General features: G+C 42.3%; 3 protein-coding genes across 5 annotated transcripts; 1 reads left to right on the top strand and 2 right to left on the bottom strand.

The window, feature by feature from the left end:
• The first annotated feature begins 673 nt into the window (after nucleotides 1-673).
• LOC120739566 (E3 ubiquitin-protein ligase CHIP-like) lies at nucleotides 674-4,506 on the top strand. Of its 3 annotated transcripts, none has more exons than XM_040041371.1 (8): nucleotides 674-840; nucleotides 1,422-1,632; nucleotides 1,784-1,982; nucleotides 2,158-2,323; nucleotides 2,418-2,505; nucleotides 2,626-2,682; nucleotides 2,776-2,892; nucleotides 3,049-4,506. In XM_040041371.1, the coding sequence occupies exons 2-8, from the start codon at nucleotides 1,513-1,515 to the stop codon at nucleotides 3,172-3,174; spliced, it is 873 nt and encodes a 290-aa protein (XP_039897305.1). In that variant the 5' UTR covers nucleotides 674-840; nucleotides 1,422-1,512; the 3' UTR covers nucleotides 3,175-4,506. The 3 variants fall into 3 exon arrangements, with proteins under 3 accessions (XP_039897305.1, XP_039897313.1, XP_039897323.1); XM_040041379.1 differs by having other exon boundaries at nucleotides 674-861; XM_040041389.1 differs by lacking the exon at nucleotides 674-840 and adding an exon at nucleotides 1,097-1,118.
• Nucleotides 4,507-4,631: 125 nt separating this feature from the next.
• jmjd8 (jumonji domain containing 8) lies at nucleotides 4,632-10,182 on the bottom strand. The gene is made up of 9 exons (XM_040041403.1): nucleotides 9,560-10,182; nucleotides 8,508-8,603; nucleotides 8,367-8,415; nucleotides 8,161-8,257; nucleotides 8,015-8,083; nucleotides 7,351-7,470; nucleotides 7,072-7,139; nucleotides 5,521-5,655; nucleotides 4,632-5,106 (listed from the first exon to the last, which is right to left on the bottom strand). Exons 1-9 carry the CDS (start codon nucleotides 9,655-9,657, stop codon nucleotides 5,026-5,028), a joined length of 813 nt encoding a protein of 270 aa, XP_039897337.1. The 5' UTR covers nucleotides 9,658-10,182; the 3' UTR covers nucleotides 4,632-5,025.
• Nucleotides 10,183-12,403: 2,221 nt separating this feature from the next.
• On the bottom strand, nucleotides 12,404-22,317 carry LOC120739558 (testisin-like). The gene is made up of 6 exons (XM_040041357.1): nucleotides 22,216-22,317; nucleotides 17,525-17,545; nucleotides 16,566-16,728; nucleotides 16,216-16,484; nucleotides 14,558-14,697; nucleotides 12,404-12,881 (listed from the first exon to the last, which is right to left on the bottom strand). The coding sequence occupies exons 1-6, from the start codon at nucleotides 22,262-22,264 to the stop codon at nucleotides 12,612-12,614; spliced, it is 912 nt and encodes a 303-aa protein (XP_039897291.1). The 5' UTR covers nucleotides 22,265-22,317; the 3' UTR covers nucleotides 12,404-12,611.
• Nucleotides 22,318-22,622: the final 305 nt, after the last annotated feature.

Raw genomic sequence — 22,622 nt, 5'->3', positions numbered from 1 at the left:
ATCACTGTATCACCTTTGACACCACAATATTTTAAAATCCACTGATTCCCAGGAAAGCTCTGGATCAACTCTTCCTAGTACATCTTTGCTGTACAATCACTTTGATTTTATTTTTTAACCCTTATTTATCAATATATATTTAAAACTAAATGTGCCGAATACGTTATGAGCCACTTCTTCTTATTATATATGCATTAATGTAGAGCTTAATCGATTATTTCTGTCCCTAAGTAATCTTAAAACGGGACTGAGAACCCATAATCAGCACGTATGGCTTTAACACGTATTGTAACCTTTATTTTTTACATATTCGTAGAATTAACAAGACCGAATTAGTTATGAGGAGGTTCTTCTTTATATGCACCATTTGACGCACTGACATGTGTCACTGAATTACTTTGATGATGAACAAATCTTAAAACTCGAGTGATTCGAAGGCGAGTTTGGCAGCGTTCCGATTCCCGCCCCCAGCACAACACGGCTGTAATGTGAGTTTTGTTAATAATTTTAAACATGTATTTATTGACATATTTGCAGAATAAACGGCGCCGAGTTTGTTTTGTTTGTCACGTACTCATTACTGTCCCTAAATATATCAATAAATTACTTTCAGAGAGAAAAAATATTAAAATGCGAAATATTTTAAGGTATTTTCTGTCCCAAAACCCACTTCCGGACGTGATGACGCGTTTCTCATCACGCTCCAAACCAAAACATCTGTTGGCAGCTCGTAGCTGTGGGCTTTATCTTGGCGTTGTATTTGATATAAAAACGGCATATTTACACGTCACAGAGGAAGCGTGAGCCCTTCGAGGTCCAGGTGGTTTTCAGCCTCCTCAGGTGTGTAGCCGTGACGCTCAGGTACGCTTTTAGCTAGCGCTGGGTGTGTGTGTCGCATCTGCTACAGCTAGCTGTGCTGGCTGATAGCAGACTTCGTTGATTAGCTTTATAGCCCCGTTTTAATTAAACAACGTGGGTGGAGACCAAAGCTCTGAAGAACCAGGTCAGAAAAAGAGGGAAAGAAACATTAACATTAGCATGCTAGGGCTAGCTTCACATTAGCATTTCCTCCTGTATGGTGTGTGGCCGGTGAGAGCTCAGAGCTCCGTGAAAAACGGGTTAGTCGTGTTTTCAGTGTCTGTGGTGATGCGCAGTAAGAACTAATAAATGCACTCAAACTGACATGGTAGGATTACAGGTGTAGTTTTGTTTGCCTGTGCACAGTTGTTTACCTGCACAAACTCAGTAATCAAAGTTACAGCATTGTTGCATCTAGTCAATAATATCCTGATTGTGTAATCAAAGTCTGATCTCATCGTCCAGTCAGGACAGGATGCTGTTCATTAGGATCTAGCTCCTGCCAGGTAAAGGTACCAAACATCCTCTCACACTGACTCACTCTCTGGATCTTTGCCCTCCAGTTTCCTCTTCCTCCTGTTGGATCCCAGTGTCAGGATAGGGAAGCAAAGCGAAGCAGCAGCTGCTGGTGGTGCAGCCGGCTCGGGTGACAAAATGTCCGAAAGTCCAGAGAAGGATGCCTCTGTGTCGGCTCAGGAGTTGAAGGAGCAGGGAAACCGTCTGTTCCTGAGCCGCAAATACCTGGAGGCCGCAGCCTGCTACACCAAAGCCATAGTAAGGGTCAGGCCATGGGGAGCGTGCTCGCCTTCCTCCCTCTGCTCATTTTCATATAAACACACTTTTCCCGACTTCCATGATTTTCTCTGAGAAACCGAGGAATCAGTCTGATCAGTGCCGCCGCCTCCGTGTGTCTGTTCTCCATCAGAGCCACAGTCCCTCCATCCCGGCGTACTACACCAACAGAGCGCTGTGCTACGTGAAGCTGCAGCAGTACGACAAAGCTCTGGCAGACTGCAGGCAGGCTCTGGAGCTCGACAGCCAGTCGGTCAAAGCACATTTCTTCATGGGACAGTGTCACCTGGAGATGGAAAACTACGACGAGGCCATCGGCAACCTGCAGAAAGGTAGGGATTTAGAACACGCCTGCTTCTTTTTCAGAAATGAAGAAAGCGAGTCTGCAAACAGTGGAACAGTTTTACAGTAATGCTCCTCTCATTATCTGCAGTCTCAGCAAGTCATTCTGAGAATCTGCGGCCCTCAGGCAGCACTGCATTAAAACCTCTTTGTTTCCTTCTCCAGCTTATAATCTGGCAAAAGAGCAGCGGCTGAACTTTGGCGACGACATCCCCAGCGCGCTGCGCATCGCTAAGAAGAAGCGCTGGAACAGTATGGAGGAGAGGAGGATCAACCAGGAGAGCGAGCTGCAGGCCTATCTCACCAAACTCATCCACGCCGAGAAAAAGAGGCAGGGCCCGAGAGAAACGAGCCGTCGGCCGTTTGGTTGCTGTAACGAGGGCTCCCGGAGTAAAGTGTGTCTGTCTGTGTGGTCTGATCCTCAGAGAACTGGAACGCTGCAGACAGAAGCAAGAGGAAAAATCCGACGACAGCAGAGTCCGTCAGCGTCTCAACGAGATCCACACCAAACACGTAGGCTTTTATTGTGAAATTCTCCTCAGTGACATCAGGAGCGTCCTGATGGTGCAAAACATTAAAGCTGAAATGCTGCCAGCAAACAAATTCTGATTTATATTATTTATTTATCTGCAGGACAAATACCTGTCGGACCTGGAGGAGCTGTTCTGTCAGGTCGATGAAAAGAGGAAGGTCAGTGATGGTCCGCCGTGTTTTCCTCAGTCGGACGAGTCCTCGTACAACGAGCCGGTTTAGGACAAATGAGTTTGTTTTGGTGTTTGACAGAAGCGTGAGATCCCAGACTTCCTGTGTGGAAAGATCAGCTTTGAGTTGATGAGGGAGCCGTGCATCACTCCCAGCGGCATCACCTACGACCGCAAAGACATCGAGGAGCACCTGCAGGTAAAAAATGCCCCAACTCGCTCACCTGCTTTCATTGACTCATTTTCAGCACGAAAAACTCATCAAATCCTGATTTTACCAGCGAATGAAGTTTAACTGAAGTCTGTAGTATTGTGATGACCACAGGACGCACGGCTCTCTCCTCTGTTCCCACAGAGAGTCGGACATTTTGATCCAGTGACGCGCACGCCGCTGACCCAAGATCAGCTCATCCCAAACCTGGCCATGAAGGAAGTCATCGATGCTTTTATTTTGGAGAACGGATGGGTGGAGGACTACTGACCCAGTTTGTTCAATTCAGCTTTATTTTAAACATCCCAGTCACAGCAGCCGTCACTCTGGGAGTTTTTATCATGAAAGGTAAAGACAGCTGCTGCGTGAGGTCAACGGGCCAATCAGCTTCTCCTTATTTCCTGTCATGTATGTCCTGTTCCAGTTCTGGATGTTTGTATTAAACATGACGTTCGGTGTGTGCGCTAATCCCCGTGAGCCAAAAAGTTTAAACTCCAGATGTTTTTTCCTGCACCGCTGAGCTAAGTGGGCTAAAGTCCACTCTCGAGTCCAGTTAATGAGCAGAGTGGGTCCACTTTAGTGTCCACAGAAACAAACCCACCACTTCTGCTTTAATCTGATTAAATACGGACTGAAAACGACGCCCTGCGCTGATGGCGTAGCAGTCTGAGAACCACATGACCACAATCACGCTGCTGCACAACAATCAGAGGCCCAGGCTGCGACGCGAGGTGAGAAAAGAGATCAACAGGTGTGAAATCATCACTCGCCAGCCAATCAGATCTCTGGAAAAAGGACGTAGGAGAGAGCGCTGAGCCGACACAGTTCTTTATGACTGTACGCTGCTGAAGGTATAAACATCGCAGGTTAAACTCTGGTTTTACTGGTTCGCACCCACGTCGCAGCTCCGAACGCTTCGGCTGTAGATGTTTAATGTTTGAGGAGACAAAACTGGAAAGTCCTGAAAGGTGGTGTTTGTCAGGCCAGCGCTGCATTCACTGACACCTGAGCAAACATGAGACATCGCACCATGCTCGGTATTCTGTACGCCGGCCCGTTTTCACTCGTTTCATCCTCGATGTTTTTGCTATTTTATCGTTTCTGCTTCAGATCAATCAAGTTAAACCTGCGCGGTTGTTTAGTGGGAGCAGATTTCACAGGGAACGGTTTTCAGATCCAGGTGATGCGACGTCTGTACGGGAAAACTCTGATCAACCTGCCGATGTTCAGTAGAAATAAATGTGAATAAATCTTTCGTGTTTTTGTATTTCAGCCTCAGTTATTCGTGCTCGTCTCGCTCAGTGACCACAAACAATCCAAAACCAGCTCAAATAAAAGACAAAATGAGAAAAGCTCCAGAAACACTCACATCTTCAACCTCAGCTCTTTTTGTTTTACCCGGTGAGAAGCAGACACTACGGAGGCCTGCAGGGGCCAAACATATTAAAGGTCTTGCATGAATAAAATAAATGGGCACATTGAGAACGATTGCCTCAGATTGTTAAACTGTATATAAAAGATGGAAATGATTACTGACTCCGCCCACATTGGGGCCTCTGTATTAGCTTTTTGGCTCCAGATGTGTGGAGATTTCACAGCTGTCACATGCTTTTTGCATTTTGGAAGAAATTTTCCCCGAGTGCTTCCCTGACCGTTAGAGGCAGCCGGAGAGTGGGAGGGCTCGGTGTTAGAGTCATGTTACAGGAATAAAAACATTTTAAAAAAAATCCAGTTTAGGTCCTCGGTTTAATTCCCAGGATTTTAAGTACTTTATTGCTTCTCCGTGACCCCTCGGGGTCGCCGTAAAAAAGTTAACATGACAGAAAATCAAATCTCATCAAAAAATGAAAAGATGTTTGCATTTGATTTCAAGTAAAACCTGTTGCAGCACACGGTGATCAGAGCTGAATTCAGCTTCCAGAGTGCAGAAACAGCGTGATGGTCAACATTACAACAACCTGGTAAAATAAATGAGTAATCTGTGATTGTGATCCACAGAGGTCTGCAGAATTAAACTGCAGACATCCTAAAATGACACAAATCTGTTATTTGCGGTTGAATCCCTCCGTGAGTCAGTTTACTTAAAATGTGCCAGGAAATCCTTAAAGACGTCCTGAGAGCTCAGCCCAGGAAGGTGGAGATGAAGACGCTTGTGTCCAGGTTTAGAGTGGCGTGCCACCAACGGTCGGGGAAATACAGCACCTGGAGACAAACATGCAGAAACGCACCGTTAGCGCTGCGCTCACGATCCAGTCGTTCAAATGTAACAGGCGGCGCTCCGAGGGCTCCGTTTTAGAGCCGGTCTCCCGTCAGGGGCTGGAAAACTTCAGAAGCATGAGGTGCAATTAAATGTCCAAATAAGGAAACAGCCTGAGTATCACTGCTCTCACATCTGAAGCTTTGCTGAATCCCGTCTCTCTTAAATCAGCTGTTTATCTGTGGCGTTCTGAACGGGTCACTGCTTAGTTCGCCGGCGTCTGCGGTCAGAGTCCAGACGAAGCTTTTTACTTTACACACATGAACTAACTTTCGTGTTTTTACTGAAACGGATGCTGAGATAAAGCGACCCTGCTGTGTGTGCTTGGGGCGAGTCGTGAGCAGGTTGGGCGGCGGTACCTCTCCGGGTCGGATGGTGCACTCCAGCGGGGCCTCGTCCTCCAGCAGGTTGGGGTACGTTTCTGTGACCCAGGACAGGGTGGTGCGGTTCGGGTGGAAGTGAGGCTCCTGATCGGGCGGGTAGAGGAACCACCGCTGTGCGAGGAGTAATTCAGAGGTTAACAGGAAACGCATCACTCTGTGAGGAAGCAGTTTTAGTTTACTTCAGTTTTATTTTGAAAATCTGACACTGAAATGCTGCCACATGACCCGCAGATTTAAGCACGCATTTACACAACCACACCTCATCCACTCCGTTACTGGAAATCCAGCTCTGAATGGCTGAGATCCACCAGAGGGCGCCACATGTCCACAAAGCCACTCCCCTCCCCACACAGAGCCTCTTTAATTAGTTTAATTAAACAGCTGGTTTCCTCTATGGGCTCAAAATGTGGTCATAAATATTTTGTACTTGTAAATCAGAATTTGTGTGTAAAAAAATTTGTGTGTGGACTTAGCCAAAAAAAACCCTGCAAGTTACAAGTATGAATTTTGACCCTATTTTTCTTCCTTTCATCTGATTGGTCAATGTCATGTCAATCACAAATGTAACAATCCAATCAGAGAACAGATGGGTTTGGCTGTCGGAGGGGCGCTTTTTTTGAACTGCAGGTCCTTGAAGGGTGATACAGTTTGAAGCTGGAGGATCGCTATATAAATATCCGATAGCAGCTAGGTCCTCTAACTTTGAGCAGCTGTTGAAAGGATAAAGTTGTGGTATATCAGTGGTTAGAAATACATTATTACTTTAGGATTAGTTTAACACAAAGTCAGGGCTGACCCGGGACCATGGCTGTGAGTCACAGTGTGCAGCATAAAGGTCCTTTCACATCGGACACAGCATGTGCTGCTAATGCTAACTGCTAACTAAAAGCAAAGGATCCAGAATTTGTTGCTGGCTGCTGAGCTCTGTGTGCAGCAGCTCTACCTGTACTAGATGCACCTGCTCCTTGTCTTTTCTATCTCTGACTTTATGTGAACTACAAGAGTTTGTTTTTTTGCTAGTTCTTCAAATGTTCAATAAAAACATGTATGCTAATTCATAACGAAGAAAGCTTTGTAATGAAGACTGTCATTTCCAAAACACTGCCCGCCCCCACCCCGCGGTCCGCAGCGCTGTTGAAAAGGCTGTGGAAGTCCCTGTATTAAACACGTAGACCTGTGACACAAAAATCACCAAACTCGGACGACCACAGACTGTTTTCCTTCGTGGTGATGAAGGAAAACGCTGGGTTGGCATGTAAAAGGGCATTTATTCCCTTCAAAGACCTGCAGTTCAAAAAAAGCGCCCCTCGACAGCCAAACCCATCTGTTCTCTGATTGGATTGTTACATTTGTGATTGACATGACATTGACCAATCAGATGAAAGGAAGAAAAATAGGGTCAAAATTCGTACTTGTAACTTGCAGGGTTTTTTGGCTAAGTCCACACAAATCTTTTTTACACACACAAATCCTGATTTACAAGTACAAAAAGTTTATGACCACATTTTGAGCCCATACTCCTCCCACCTTCCTTCCGTAGATGACCTCGGAGTATCCCGGGCCGTGCCAGTGGAAAGGGACTCCTGTTCCAGGACCTGAAGAAGATGAAAGCGGAGCTGCAGTTTGGATTCCACTCTCGGATATTTCTGAGATTTCTTTCATTTTAAAAGAATTTTCACAGTAATGGTCCTAAAAAAAGCAGATTATCATAGAGAATTATGTATCACACGAGTCCTGTCAGGTTTATCAGATCTTTTTCCTTCTCTTGATTTTATGTCATTCCTCGTTTGTCTGCCGCTCTCTGACCTGCGATGCCGAAGCTGTACGCTCCGCTGGTGAGCGGCAGGACGTACGGCGGAGACTCGTAGTGCTCGAAGAGACTCTGCCACTCGGTGAAGTTATTGTCCCCGAAAAAATACAGCGTGTCTGCAGGAAAGTCAAACATTATTCAATAAATCTCACAGCATAAAAGTCACAGCAGCGTCCAGTCGAAGAAAACAGACGGAAACAGATTCATAAGGAAAACAAAATACTTTTTAATCATGAATGAAAACAAACCATGTTAATAAAAGCAAAATAGTAAAAATAGAAAACATTTAAAATAAAAAATGTCTCTGACAGAAAATTCAGACTAAATTAAAAAAAATAAATAAATAAACAAGAGTAAAATAAAACTAAAAAAAATGAAGTGAAATAAGTTTTAAAACGAAATAAATAAATATAAGACATCACTAAATGAGAGGAAATACAAACAATTAAAACCAAAAAATATGAATAAACTAAGAAATCCTTTTTAAAAAAAGCAAAGTGACCAAAAATGTTTAGAATTAAACAAAAAATGACGAAACCTAAAAAACTTGAATAAATGAGAGAAAACAAAAAAACAAGTTTAACAAAGCAAAGCCAGAAACAGGAAACCAAACGAGAGCGTTTCCTGAACACCTGTCCCGGCGGCGGCTTTAAGACTCACCGCTGCCGAGGGCGTCCGCAGACTGAGGCCTCAGAAACTCGTCCACGTACTCCTGGAAGGGAACGTCCACTGAAAAACATCAGCACAGTCAGGAGCAGGAAGTGAACAGGTGTGTCTGTGAGGCCACACAGGTGAGACGGGCGTACCTTTCCTGTAGGAGTAGGTGTTGGCCGTGCTGAGCCTCACTCTGTGGGCGCCGTACTCTCTCAGTAAGCTCGACTTGGAGCACAGAAGCCTGAATTTCTGAAACAGATCCAGCGTGACCTTTCAGGCTGTTCACCTGGGCTCACCTGCCTGCAGCTCAGTCATGTGATGCTTACATGTAGATAAGATGTCTGTTTTCAATACGTACGGTGTTGTCAGTGAGGCCTGTGAGGATGACCGGCCTGCCGTACGCGTACCTGCAGGAAACACAGTTGAAGGTTAGTGCTGCTGTTTACACGGTGATGTCATCAGTGAATGTCTGCTGAGAAACAGCAGCTTACTCACGCACCTCTCCATGAACTGCTGGTACGAGAGCAACGAGCCGTCCAGCACGTCGATGTTACACCGACCTTCATCCTGAGACCTGACGTCTGAGGCCGAGAACCTGAGCAGAGCGAGGCGCGCAGGTAAGAGCAAAGCTCACCTGTGGAGCTGCTTACACGCTTTAACATTCATTCAGCAGCTCCTCAGTCATTTAAATCTGTCTCCCTCGTTCCACCTTAAAAACCCAACATTCATGTCACATTCGAGCTGATGACCTCCAGGATGCGAGGAGGAGGAGCTATTAAATAAAACTGAGGCGTAGACTCAAACCCATAGCAGCCATGTTATTGGTCACATGATGTCATTCAAAATGCTCCAACAGCACAAACACGGTCCAGAGGTCCAGGTCAGGTGAAGCTAGCAGACAGCTACACCTGTGTCTCCATCCACCTGTCAGTCACAGAGGCCACGCCCCTAATAATGCAAACTTTAAATAGGTGAGTTATAAACACAGGTGTTATCTACAGACTGCAAACATGTTTATTTCTGCTGGAAAGTTTTAACCTGGAGTCTATGGGGGCTGACTCACTGCTGCCTCTCCTGGACGTTGGATGAACTGCAGCCTCCCAGCAGCTCACTAATCTGAATCCAGAGTTTATCTTTAAACGATAAAATGATGCTCTCGTTTTAATTTCCACCCTCGGATCTGCTGAAGTGCTGCAGGAAGCTAAGATGGGAAAATCTGAAATTGTGCTTTTATATTTTATTAAACAATAATAAAAATAACGTGAAACGATTTTATTTATTTGTCTGTGCGGGGACAAAATCAGCTGCCATATGACGTATTTAGGAGCACGCGGACAGTTTAATACGGTTATATTATCGTAGTCATAATCGTCTCTGACCAGGCTCGTTCTGCATGAAACGTATGACGTCATCAGTGCCACTGAAATCGCTCCTCGTGGACACAGCTGTTAACTTCACAGGTTTTTGAACGGAGTCTGGTTGAAACTACAGCGAGGGTTGTTTGAATGAGTTTTATGCAAACGTGTCAGGCTGAAGCAGAGTGTAGCTCACCATCCTCCTCCATCCTCATCTTCCTCCTGCTGCTGCAGCTGCGCAGTCACTGCGGCGGTGAAGAAGATAAAAGCGAGCCGCACCGCTTTGATCTCCATTCTCCCCAAAAGCCTCCGCGAGCTTCGACTGAGCTCAGCCCCACAAATCAGCCTGTTTCTCCTCAGTGTCCCACATGAACGTCAAGTAAGCGCCGACTCCTACTTCCTGGACGACAGCCAATCAGAAAGGACCACATTAATCAGACCGGTTGATGCGTTCGAGGTGCGTGGAACGTTTGAGCGCCTCTGTAGATCGGTTTGTAGTCCTCAACTCTTTATTTATTTCAAGAGGCCCGTTTCCCTGCAGCACTGCTGTGACCCACCTGGAGCCGGTGACCTTGATAAAGTCCTGCTGTTTGTTGCTGCTCTCATGCAAAACAGCACAAACTGCAGCACATCTATTTGCATTCTTGTTTGACTAAACAAAAAATTTGCTTTCTAATCTGAGACCTAACCATCGACTGCACACCTCCATTTTCTTCCTCTATTATCTGTTTCCTGTTAGCTCATTTGCATTTTGTATTTCTTGCATTGTGTTGTTCCAATACACCTGCTTTACATCTGATAAATACAGACTGCAGTATTTAAACATCAGCCGCCTGTTCAGAATGAAATTAAACACATTACACATCAGTTGAAATGATACAAAACCAAAGCAAGAACCATAATTCTATATTTATTACCATGTCACTATTTATTTAAATGAGTTAATCAACATGTAGCTGTACTGATGACAGAGGAATGTATATTTATTATACTCAAATAAATAAAAAGATATCTAGAGTCTTAGCTCGCAAATTAAACTCAGAACTGTAAGTGCAGTCAGAGCCGTGAATGTGTGGACAGGGACAGCTTTTGAGTTTTACACTCAGGATGCGATTAAAGTTCAGACCTTCAGCTTCAGAGCTTTAACACAAATGTTCAGCAGTTACAGACATTTTTATACACAGCACCGTTTCAGAGACTCGGACACGAATGAAAAATTGAGCGATAAGCACTTGATGGGCAGGTGAGGCCTGTCGTCATCACGCAGCTGAAACATCCATGAAAGTTAAAATCTTTGAGGACCAACAGAAACATCTTCCTTCTAAAGCGAAGAGGGAAAAATCAGGAACTTTTCTCTCATTTAACTCTTTATTTGTTACTTCAGTGTGTATGAATAGCTGCGTGGAAGGTTTTTATCAGCAGGAAGAACTGAAATGCATGAAAATGCAATTAAAACTCCAAAATTGACGCTCTCCTTCACATTTTCTGAAGCTGTCCAGTGTCCTTGCCACGAGTCTTTGCCAGGCCAATTCTGGCCCCTGGGTCTAAACAACAAAAGCCCCCCCCCCCCGGCTGACAGGTCAGTGGTTGCTGACAGCATAACAGACACATACAAAGATTTCTTCCTTGGGACTAACTGTGCTCGGTCCTGTTATAAATCTTAATGGCATCCAAAGTGCCCATAGACAGTGCAAAATGTGCACAGAGCTTCTGGGTCTAAAAAGTGACGCCACCATGAAAGTCTGCAGAAAGACTTCCAGTCGCATGTTGATGTCACTGATTGGTCGACTCCGTTTCTATTGTTAGACTGATGACGGCCAAAGAGACACAGCAGCACGTTTAAACACAGGACACACAAATATCCCTGATCATTTTAATAAGCTGTGCAAAAGTTAGTAATAGTAAATATTCCTCTGATTTATTGGCCTTAAAGAGCAGATCACAGTTACTGGCACTTGGTTCAAACATTTTAAAACATTAAACTTAATTAATGAAAAGAAAGATAAAAAGAGATTTTTTAAAAAGTCAAAATGGTTCATATTTACTTTAGTCATCAGTTTAGTTCAGCTTGAGATTCCTTCATATTTAAAAAGGAGTTTTTATCTCCCCACTTTCACCAGCTGGTACTCATGAAACTGTTGAGCTGCTTTAACCAGAAAGTGCCCTGAGATAGTACGTGTTACATCGAGCACCACATAAACAACATAAAGCTGAATTACATTTTTTTCAGTTCCTACAGTAAATGTAGACACTGGCTGAAGTTAAATAGAACATTTAAAAAAAATCACACTGATATTGATTGTTTAAAGGTGAGTAGTAGAGTAGAGAAAGAGAAAGTAGAACATTTTTGCACCAGTATTTTAGTTGAACACACTCAACATAACAGCTGTCGTTATGTCATTGCTCATTTATTGCTTTTATATACTGTAAATTTGATGTGTCCTAGCACATGGAGTTGTTTTTAATTAAACGATTCATCATTTTTCATGTTTCTTTAATTTATTACTGAAAAGCTTTACTGTCACAAGTCATTAATAAGATTATTAATACGTGTATACATATTCTTTAAGTTATTTTCTTCCCTATTTGATATAAAAATGGAAACAGCAAAACAAACTGATGGATCAAATATTTCAATTTAATTAAAACATCAATCAAATACAAGATGTAATTCTTCTGAAGATTTTTAGATTTTATTAATTTGCGTCATTTAAAGAAAGAATGCATTTAAAAAATATACAATTGTAGTTCTTTTTACTTTTACTTTAATAGAATATTTTAAGACTAAGGGGTAATTTTTTATAAAACGCCATGATTTTTATAAGGGTGCACAGGCTCCATGAAAGTGAAATATTTTACTTTTTATAAATATGCTTTGTTAATTCAGTGATACTAAAAAGTGTCAGGGTCATTATTCTTCTGGTGGGATGATAATTTCCAACACAGTTTACTTTATTTCAGAATTCGTTTTAATGAAACTACACAGATTGGTCCATCTAAATGTGAGCTAATCAGTTTTAAATGAATTAGTATTGCTTTGTAATCTGTTTTTAGGGTTGGACAAACAACAATAAAGTCACACATTCCCAAGATTCAAGTTCTCTGTAATGTTATTAAAAGAGCAAAGTGAACTGGAAACTAATGTGAATGTTTGATATCCTCAGGTGAGGTTTTTAAGTTTTTAAAGAGAAACTGATCTTGAAGTAAGTGTGATATTTCCAGTGATATTCAGCAGAAATGATGCATTCCTATGAGAGGACAAAGAGAGAGAAGAGGATGGGGAGGATGGAGAGCAGCAGAAGAACTGAGAGGTAGATGAAGTGAGCCGAGGAGGGCACAAAGGTGATGAAGCCCGGCTGGTTGGAGGCGATCTGGCTGTTGATCCAGGACTGGTACTGTGATACCCGAGTGTAGACTCCTGGGAAATTGGGCTGAGCGCAGCCATTCCCAAAGCTCACCACTCCAGCCTGGATCCAAACGGAGCTGTTTTTAACCACCAGTGGGCCTCCAGAGTCACCCTGCACACATCAGACATGGTGGTTATAGTTACAGTAACTTGAATTTTTCTATTTATGTGACTGTTTGATTGTTTTTGCTCTTTAAGGATTCACACAAAGCTGCCCTTGACATTGCTGACAGAGTCAGTGTTTAAAAAAAACAAGACGACTGTTTCTTTATTCATTTTTTACAGGAGCCAAAAAACTGAAGAAATCAGTTCATTTTTTGAACTATTTCACACTGACATTCTTTCTGCATTCCACTATAACTTAACTTAAGCAATAAAAAATCTAATTAAATTAGTCTTTTTTTCTTCTTCTTACAGATCTTAACATTTGACTTAAACATCATTATACATCTTCTTACTCAGTTCATTTTGTTGTGGTTTCTGTTTTTGTCACAGTGTTTTGAGTTTTTGTGGGTTCATAATTTATTTCTGGATTTATTGTGTGATTTTAGTCTACCGTAATTCTATATTCTTTAGTCTTTAGTACCTTAGTTCTTAGTTATTCAAGCTTCTAGTTTTTAGTTCCTTATTTAATATTGCATCTGGCCCGTCCTGGTCTTGTATCTGTGTGTCCTCCCTATAGTGCCCCCTGTATGTAGTCAGTCTTTTCTCTGTTTTGTTTCTCTTTCTGTCTCAGTGTCAGTCTGCCAGTCCCTCGTGGTGAGTGCTTTGTGTTTAGATTTGCTTCCCTCTGTATTGTATTTCCCTGATTTGGTTCAGCTGTGTTCCATCTCGCTGATTCATGTGTGTAGTTAAGACCTCAGTTCTCTGTTATGTTGTGAGCGCTGTGTGTTCTGTATTGCTTCCACAGTTTTCAGTAAGTTCTGACTAAGGACTCTGGGGGGGGGTTTAGCATACAATTTATTGAAAACAACACTTAGACTAAAACAGGTTGTTTTACAGCTGATCAAAAGTTAAGGGCCACATCTCCAAAAAACCCTGTAAACCCCCCAAAACAGAAATTAAAGTTCCAAACATGAATTAATGAGTAGTTCCACCGTTATTGTTGATCACTTCAAAAATTTGTTGTGGCGTGCGTGATGCAAGTGTTTCCAGGAGGTGAGTGGGAACATTTCTCCAAGTGGTGAAGACGGCCGTATGAAGGGCATCTTCTGTCTGGATCTGTTGTCCATTTTTGTCAACTTCTCTTCCCATCCATTCCCAAAGGTTCTCAACTGGATTTAGATCAGGGGAAGACGCATGATGGTCCAAAAGAGTGATGTTATTCTCCTGGCCCCTTGTCCTGCAGCCATCGTGTACTGTAGCGTTGTCCTGTTGAAAAACCCAGTCGATACCACACAGACGAGGGCCCTCAGTCATGAGGGACGCTCTCTGCAACATCTGGACACAGCCAGTGGCCGCACTTCCTGAATATCCGTCGTCCCACTGAAGGAAAAAGCCCCAGACCATTATGGCGCCCCCTCCACTGTGGCGCATAGAAAACATCTCAGGTGGGATCTGCTTGTCCCATTTCTTTTTGTTGCATGGTGAAGCTCTACTTGGAACTTTGTTAAAATCCAACCTTGCAAAGTAAGATTTTTTTTTTTTTGGCCATTTTTCAGGTGACCTTAAACATTTGATCGGGACTCTATTTACATATTTCACAGTTTCCACTGCTTCTAATTTCATTGGTGATTTACATCATAGTCCCAGACTTGATTGTGGGTGTTAAGATGGACTCAGACTCACCTGACAGGAGTCCTTTCCTCCCTCTGTCAAGCCGGCACACATCATGTTGTTTGTGATTCCACTGTAGGACTTACTGCAGTCAGCGTTGGACACAATAGGGATGCTCACCTCCTGCAGATTCCCAGGGAAGGGAAGTGGATCTGGAAAAGAAAACAGAAATATCAACATTTAGGTCTGAGGTGTGTAGAAAGTGCTTCATATGCACAGTCCATTAAAAAAAAGTGCAGCACACACAGTTTCTCTCCTGTGTGACTGGACATTTATCCTTTGCATTTTTCGTGTGTGGCGGAGACGTGGTCTTTGGCTTGCTGCAGAGGAGGGGTGACGCAGTGAGCTCGCAGGGCGCCAAGGCCACCTCATGATGGTATTTCGTGTCGTTGGCTGAAACGCCATGAAGAGCAAACTGAGCTTCGACGTGCACGAACCATGAAGGAGGGTCGTGAAGCCAAAAATCCAGCAGCTTAACCGCCACAGCAAAAATTCAAACATACAGCTCTGCTATCACTTCCACTATATATGAAGACAAAAAACAGCAGTGACTTTTGTAGGGTTACTGAAGTTTGGCTAGCTGTTATATAATAATTTGCTGTGTGGTGGCTAGCTACACAGCTATGTTAGCATAATATAAACAGAGTGACGCTGGAAGAGCGCTAACGTTTTTCCACTCAGTGAAGGTTCCTGATGGTTAGAGACAAATGCAATCGCATGGCAGGATGCTGTAAACAGACCAAACTTCAGTCAGAACAACTGAGATAATCCATCCACAATATGAGGTTAGTCATTAATATACTGCTGCTGGGCTGAGCTGCAGTTACATCGTAAGGGTTTAAAAACTGAGCTTTAAAATGAACAGTGGTAATAAAAACAGAGGGAGGCCGACAGGGATCACTGACTGGTTTTAGGGGCTTGTTCAGATTAAATAGAACAAGATACAAAACATTAAAACATTTTAAAAACACAACAGCCTTAATAAATGCAGAGTAGTTTGGACCTGGAAGCAGGGTTCACCACGTCATCACTTAAAGACCGGATATCCCAACTGCCGTGAATGTTTTAATGCAGTACAGTTGTTATTATTATCATTCAGCACATCCCGTTTATGACAGTGAAAATAAATAACATTCATATAAGAAATAAAATTGTCTCGTGTAAACTGTATATGGTGTTAAATAGGCCTATACTACTGTACTTTAATGTTGGTCATAAGGGTGGTGCTTCAAGAGCCATATATTTTATGAGGTGGTACTCAAAAGTTGAGAACAACTGGCCTAACATATGAAACAGGAAAATACCGCCGTGTAATCCCTTTATTTCAACAAAGTAACTGTATTCTGAATACCACCTTTTTAAACGGTAACTGTAACAGAATACAGTTACTCATATTGTGTATTTTAAATACGTAACGCTGTCATTACATGTATTCCATTACTCCCCAACACTGCCGGCTCTGGTCATATGGTAGCTGAGGGTGGCTCCAGCCCCGACCCTGACCCTCAGAGAGATTAAGTGTACTGGATGCACACTCACCTCATTATTTAAATCTTTGGCCAGGTGGAAAAGTAGAATATGTCACCTTAAAATTAACAGGAGCTGAGGATAATCAAAATCAGTCTATAACAATAAAATGTAATAATTCTGAGCTGTCACTTAATCCTCACTATTGGAACCGATCCTTCCCCAGCCAGTGACCCAGGTCGTCGTCCCAGCAGGGAAGTCGCTGCCCTTCTCCGCCAGACAAACAGGTCTGATGTAGTTGTTAAATGTAACAGCTGAGGACAGCCGCAGCAGTGCGATGTCATTGTCACTAGTTTCGGAGTTATAGTCGGGATGGTTGATTATCCGGGACACTGACTGGGAAACCTCATTGGGATTATTGCCTCCCTGTGACTCGCGTCCAAGGTAAACAGTCAACCCCGGTGTGCCATAGCTGAGAAAACCAAGAAATAAGTATCTTAATGCTTTGGTTCAGAAGGTGAGGGGTGGGTCATGTGACACAATGAAAACCCACCTTTGGAAACAGTGTGCAGCAGTCAGGATCCACTGGTTGTTGATCAGGGAGCCGCCACAGAAGTGTGAACCGTAATGGTGCAGACTGACCTGCCAGGGCCATGCCCCGGCAGTAGCATCCTCGCCTCCTACAATCCTGGTGTTGAGTGGAGCAACTCCACAAACTGTAGGCAAATGCATATATGCATTTAGTAAACTTTCTCTGGGTAAGCGTCTGTGTATTCTGATTCAAAGCAGCTTCAGACAGTCAGCACATAAAAAACATGAGTGAAAGAAATCCAGTGGTCCACAAATGAAACCTCAGCGACTGTGGTCAACAGTCTGTCCCATGTCAGATTATTCAATTCAGATTTGCCCTTTTTTTCTTTAGGCTAAACACCCTAGGCAATCTTTCCAGTACAAATGAGAATTGTATCACTAATACTGTCCTTTACATACATGCCTCTGCAGGACAGCAGTACAAGAACTGCAGTCTCCATTTCACACACTTAGACATGCCCAAATGTATTGTTGAATTTAAAAGCATCGTAATGATGGAGCTTATGCTGATAATATGACCTTACAGGGGATTCATTTCTGATGAAGAACTTACAGAAATGTCAGTGAACTGTATTATGGATATATGGATGACATCCTGCAAATGTGCAACTTTCCATTTAGCTGTTGACAAAAACTGTATCAGAAAGCATATTGGTAATTTTAAAATATTTAAAATATTAAAATAAACATCATGTTTTATTTCATAAGACTTTTAACTACTCACCAAGACCCTAAGTTCACCAGAAAAGTGGTTACCAAGGTCAAAGGTCAAGTGAGCAACAGGCTTATTTCACTTCTTTCAAACTGAGATTCATTTTGATTAAAGATTCAGATTATCTTCAGTTTTCTGTTTTACTGTGTGTGTGTGTGTGTGTGTGTGTGTGTGTGTGTGTGTGTGTGTGTGTGTGTGTGTGTACTCACCATCGAGCTGTGCGTTGCTTCCTGTTTAGGGACAATAGAAACAGAGACATGATGTATTTGTTAGATCTCAGTGAACTGAACAGGCTGGTTGTTCTTAACGTGCTGTTAAGGTTTCTAGGTGGAGCTGGAATGTGCAGCATGAAGCCAAACAAAAGACAGAAACGATATCTTTATCTTTTAGCAAGACAAAAAAAACCCAATAATGTTGAAAGGCAGGATATATAAGTAGGCCACAAGAAGAACATAAGTGTACTGAGAGAGTGAGATAAGCAGAAACAGAGCAGTTAAGGAACCTTTCTCAATTCTCAAGTACGCAAGTACGTGCTCGCGTTCTCGGCGAGCACGTACTTGCCGAGAACGCGAGCAGGGACTTGCAATTTGTACAATTGGAACACCAGCGTACTTGATGATGTCTCAGGTCCAGAGTTTTTACTGCCATCCCCTCTTAATTTAACTGTGAGTAGCCTAATATGTTATGAAGCTTAACTTTAATCACAGCCAAACCGGTTTACTCAGGAACAAATAAAACACTGAAATAAACCAAACATCAACATTTAGAAGTGATCTAAGTGACTTTTATATCATCTTTAACCTCAGTAGTGAAATCTCTATTAATAAAAATAGTGTACATGTACATACGTGTACATACCTTAATAAAAACAAGCAGATGAGATGTTAGAACGCTTTTATTTTTATTGTAGTGGACACTCAATACAATAGACAGCTGCTGGGGTTTGTTTAACCTGAGTAGCGAAAAGACCGCGGGGGGGTTGAAAACGATGTGCCGGGAGTCCGCTGTTCTCGCCGGCTCTAATGATCCTCGACCTCGCGGTCTGCTATGGAGCTGGCGGGTCACAGACGTCTCCGAAAACATCGGAGCGCGTTTGGAAATATGTGATATCTTGATAAATCGAGCCGATATTTGAAGTTTACACAGCTACATTCTCGCTTGAAAATAACTTAAACGTTTATTTTGTGACCCAGAAAGAATAATATTTAAACGTTTTTAGCCCCGCTCGTCCGCCATTGCCGCGTTTGAGTTTTGGACGAACTGCATTCTGGGATATTTAGCTGTACCGAGTCCACACAAGTCACTGGTCGTGTCCAAATTCATGTGCTGCATCCTCCTGAGGCCGCATTTGTAGACCGATTACGTCACAGCGACGCGCCGAAAGCTGTTCAAATTTGTAGACTCCTCCGAAAGCAGCCGACACATGCGTCCTCCTTTTTCCCGAATTTGAAGGGTGGGTCGGGTGTGTCCTTCATGGTCCACCATATCCCAGAATTCATAGCGCGGCCCAGCCAAACTCCAGTTTCCAGCAATGGCGGCCGCTACTAAGTTTTAAAATTACTCATACTAATCTTTCTGGGTCACAAAATAAACTTTTAACATATAAGTAGCTGTGTAAACATCAAATATCTGCTCGGTTTATCAAGATATCGCATATTTGCCAAAGTGCTTCGATGTTTTCGGAGACGTCTGCTACCCACCAGCTCAACAGCTAGCCGGGAGCTCGAGGGTTACTGATGCGGCCGAGAACGGCACAACTCCCGGCACATCATTTTCAGATCATCGCGGACTTTCGCTACTCGGGTTAAATGTAATATATAAGTCACTTAGACAACCTAAAAATGTTATTGTTGGGCTTTTTTCAGTGTTTTGTTTGTTCGTGAGTAAATCGGTTTGGCTGAGATTAAAGTTATTAGATTAGATTAGATTAAAATAAAACTTTATTAATCCCCCTCCTCCTTGGTTTTTACACAGCTGACTAAACGTCAAACAGAAACCTGATTAAACATAAGTATGAGCCAGTCGAGAATTTACGCCAGTGTCCTGTTATATTGTATATGCTTGTCTGTGAGGAGAGGATTGTTGGAATAGTGATGATGATGTGCGCTATCACTGTCAATTGTCAGTAAACACTTAATCTGGCTGATGAATCTACACGTGAGATATTACAAAGTCTGCATTATGAACTCTGTAATTAGGCGCCATTCTTCTTATTTTACGGCGCTGTTGCTCAATCGGGGGACGCTCTCTGTTGAGGAGAAAAGCATGAATTTCTTTGTATACGGATTATCCATTGTTTAAATGTCCCGGGCATTTTATTGGAACACTGTCCTACATACATACACAAAGCATATGAATTGGATTTTAAATGAAATTTAGAAAATGCTTAAGAAATGAAAAACTGTCTCCTGATGTCACAGCAGGATGTTTTTACTCATATGGCAGACCCAATAGGACTGCGTCGTGTTAAGAGGAGAATGACCCTGGAAAAGTCACATTATAACATAACACTGAAATACAAATGTTTCAATAATGTTTCCAGTGAACATTTTTATTATTATAGGTTTCAGGTTTTTCTCTCCGGTCCTTCCTGTTTTAATGGTCTTATAGTTTTAACATAGGTTATTGTTATTGTAGTTCTGCACATGGCTGATTTCTGCTTGCAGTGACATAATTATTTCTGATCCAACCTGTGTGAGAGAACGCCCTCTGAGACGAGAGCGTTCAGTGAAAGGTAAAACCCACCCACGTGTCCATACCTCAGTATGAATCATCAGCAGGACACCGAGAATCAAACCGGCCAGCCTGGTTTTTTTAAACCGAAAAAAGCTTTGACGTGACCTGAAGCTCCTTTAACCTGTATGACTTCAAAGCTCTTTGACTTGTTTACTTTAGTCTACAGCTCTTAAATGATCAGCTGATGGACGTCATGTTTTCTTTTCCAAGAATTTGTTTGTTCTGTGGGACACGTCGGGAACATCGGAGCTTCTACAGTCTAAAAGCATGATGTGAGAAAACCAAAGAACTTTATGGTGGAAGCACTTTTCTGGTTTCTTATTAATGTTTTAGCAGGAAGATTCTTTTAAATCATGTCTAAAATAAAATGTATTATTTTTATTACTGAACTGCATTATTTGATGAATTAAAGCTGTTCTTTACTCACAGCTTGACTCCGTCTGAACTCTGACCTGTGATGTAAGAGGAAGCAGGAAAACACGCTTTTGTTGCTTTTTATGTTTTAAATGATTACAGGGATGATCTGTTTTATTATTTTATGATGAAGTCATGATGGCATGATCGTGTTTGTTTTTCTCAGCTGATTTCTCCTTGTTTTGTAATTAATGTTAAATTAAAATACTCTTAAAAACTTTTATTGGAATCAACTTTCAGTCCTCGACAGAGATGAGGAAGCCCCCATCCATCAGGCCCTCAGCGCTGAGCAGCTGACTGCCACCATCAGTAAAGCACGGCGGCGCTGTCATCACGCTTTAGAAACTCATTCAGTGTGCCCGATGCTACCAGTGCATGCGGGCATCTCATAGGTATGTACACAATCTGCTCTGGCATCATCACTATGACATATTAATTAGTTCCTGATGGTTTCTGTTCAGACTGAAAGAGGACAAAGTTCACAAGATTGTTTCCTGCGGGTGAACTTTATTTCACTTCCTCTTATTCTGCTTTGTTCGGCCAGCTTCACACAACGATCTTCGAAGAATAACTAACTAACTAAAGTGAAGGCAAACGGTAGCCGACAGCTAGCAGCCGTGCTGTCTGTATCCATCACTCACAGCAACCCTCACTTTAAGAAAACACATCTAAAGGCTACAGTTGTCTGTGGGACTGACTCGATGCCTCGAGCAAATAGAGAACTGCAGTTTTAAGTATTTACACCAAAATAGCCCCAAATATTCCTGTCAGAAGCCACCTGCCGACCTAAATGTAAACGTCAAAATATTTGACTTATTCTTTGCATATTTCCACGACCCTTCATCCATAACACATTCATAGAACCTACCGTTGTATATATTGGATTATCTTATTTATTTTGTATTTCTTGAGTTTATATTCTGGTGCACTCTTTGCATTCTTCTGTTATCTGTACCTGAGCCGTGGGGTCTGTAAAATCTTATCTTCAAACTGGTACAGTTTACAAGAATTCACTCCCATGACTGCTAATTGAAACTACCGCAAATCTCTTACAGGACAGTCGCCTGAGAGCAGGAACTGTCAGTGAAGTGGAGGAAGGATTCAGATATTTAAAAGATACTTTTACTGAGAACTTGCATTAAAAAAACCTGTAAACGTATGAGCAGAAGGATAAACTACAGCAATACAAATTATATGCTTTTTATTGATGCTGAGACATTTCCATGTACATGAATTGTTAATTTTATTAGTTGAGTAAATTTGTGATGTTTCACATCCTTCTAAACTTTATACATTTAGCATTTATCTCTGAATTTAGTGAAATAAAGTACAAAGTATTAAAACGATCCTTCTAACTTAAAGATCTCAGATTGTTGAAGCTGGTATTGTTGTGGCTCTTTTCATTTGTTCGTTCATTTCTGGTAATCATGAGTCAGCTTGTTGTACTGTTCTGTAATGAGCAGTAAAAGCAGCACAAGAGCCCGGCTCAGGTCTCTGAGAAACACGGAGTCAAACTGACTCGTCTGGATGTTCGTGTAGCAGTGAAAACAGGAAATTTACAGATTTAAAAGCAGACTTTTAATTTTGTTTGATGTTACAACCTGAACAAATGTGTCCACGGCCATTTATAACTTACAATATTGTAAATTATTACAAGTTTGTAAAAAGAGACGAGCCGAATTTCTTTGTATCATCATTTAAATTGCAAAATAAATGAGATTGTGAGTCTTAAATCTCAGGTGAGACTTACCTGTAAGCGTTAAGGCCAACAGCAGGACTCCACATGAAAACAGCTCCATCCCCACAGAGTCTCTTCTCAAAGTGTCTCCCAACTCCAACGGCAGGAGTCTGTAAAGCACGAGGGCGTGACCGCCTGCATCATACCTGACCGTCAGCCAGCTGAGCACACGCCACAAACACACCTGACACACCTTCTTCTGAAACCAAAAGCAAACATAGATGCAAACAGACCACACTGCTCACTGTAGTGATGGGATTTCCGGCTCTTTTTAGAGAACCGGCTCGTTCGGCTCCCAACCGGCTCTTCAGGTTGTTTTGTTGCTTTAATTAATTTATTATTAACAATAATATAAAATTATGCACAAAAGGAATTACTAATGTAAAAAAAATGTGGTTTTATTTATATGTTTATATATA

Source organism: Simochromis diagramma, unplaced genomic scaffold, assembly GCF_900408965.1.
Source record: "Simochromis diagramma unplaced genomic scaffold, fSimDia1.1 OVJJ01000321.1, whole genome shotgun sequence".
Taxonomy (NCBI): domain Eukaryota; kingdom Metazoa; phylum Chordata; class Actinopteri; order Cichliformes; family Cichlidae; genus Simochromis; species Simochromis diagramma.
The sequence above is the reverse complement of the archived record's forward strand: the minus strand, read 5'-3'. Positions and strand labels throughout refer to the sequence as shown.

Excerpts from the sequence above, each read along its gene's own strand:
- LOC120739566 (XM_040041371.1), top strand. The coding sequence starts at position 1,513 with ATGTCCGAAAGTCCAGAGAAGGATGCCTCTGTGTCGGCTCAGGAGTTG. Across the intron at positions 1,633-1,783 it reads CCTGCTACACCAAAGCCATA|AGCCACAGTCCCTCCATCCC; the intron begins GTAAGGGTCAGG and ends GTTCTCCATCAG. Across the intron at positions 1,983-2,157 it reads CATCGGCAACCTGCAGAAAG|CTTATAATCTGGCAAAAGAG; the intron begins GTAGGGATTTAG and ends TTCCTTCTCCAG.
- LOC120739558 (XM_040041357.1), bottom strand. The coding sequence starts at position 22,264 with ATGGAGCTGTTTTCATGTGGAGTCCTGCTGTTGGCCTTAACGCTTACA. Across the intron at positions 16,729-17,524 it reads AAGCAACGCACAGCTCGATG|TTTGTGGAGTTGCTCCACTC; the intron begins GTGAGTACACAC and ends ATTTGCCTACAG. Across the intron at positions 16,485-16,565 it reads GCTGCACACTGTTTCCAAAG|CTATGGCACACCGGGGTTGA; the intron begins GTGGGTTTTCAT and ends TGGTTTTCTCAG.
- jmjd8 (XM_040041403.1), bottom strand. The coding sequence starts at position 9,657 with ATGGAGATCAAAGCGGTGCGGCTCGCTTTTATCTTCTTCACCGCCGCA. Across the intron at positions 7,471-8,014 it reads TGCGGACGCCCTCGGCAGCG|ACACGCTGTATTTTTTCGGG; the intron begins GTGAGTCTTAAA and ends ACTTTCCTGCAG. Across the intron at positions 5,107-5,520 it reads GCACCATCCGACCCGGAGAG|GTGCTGTATTTCCCCGACCG; the intron begins GTACCGCCGCCC and ends GTTTGTCTCCAG.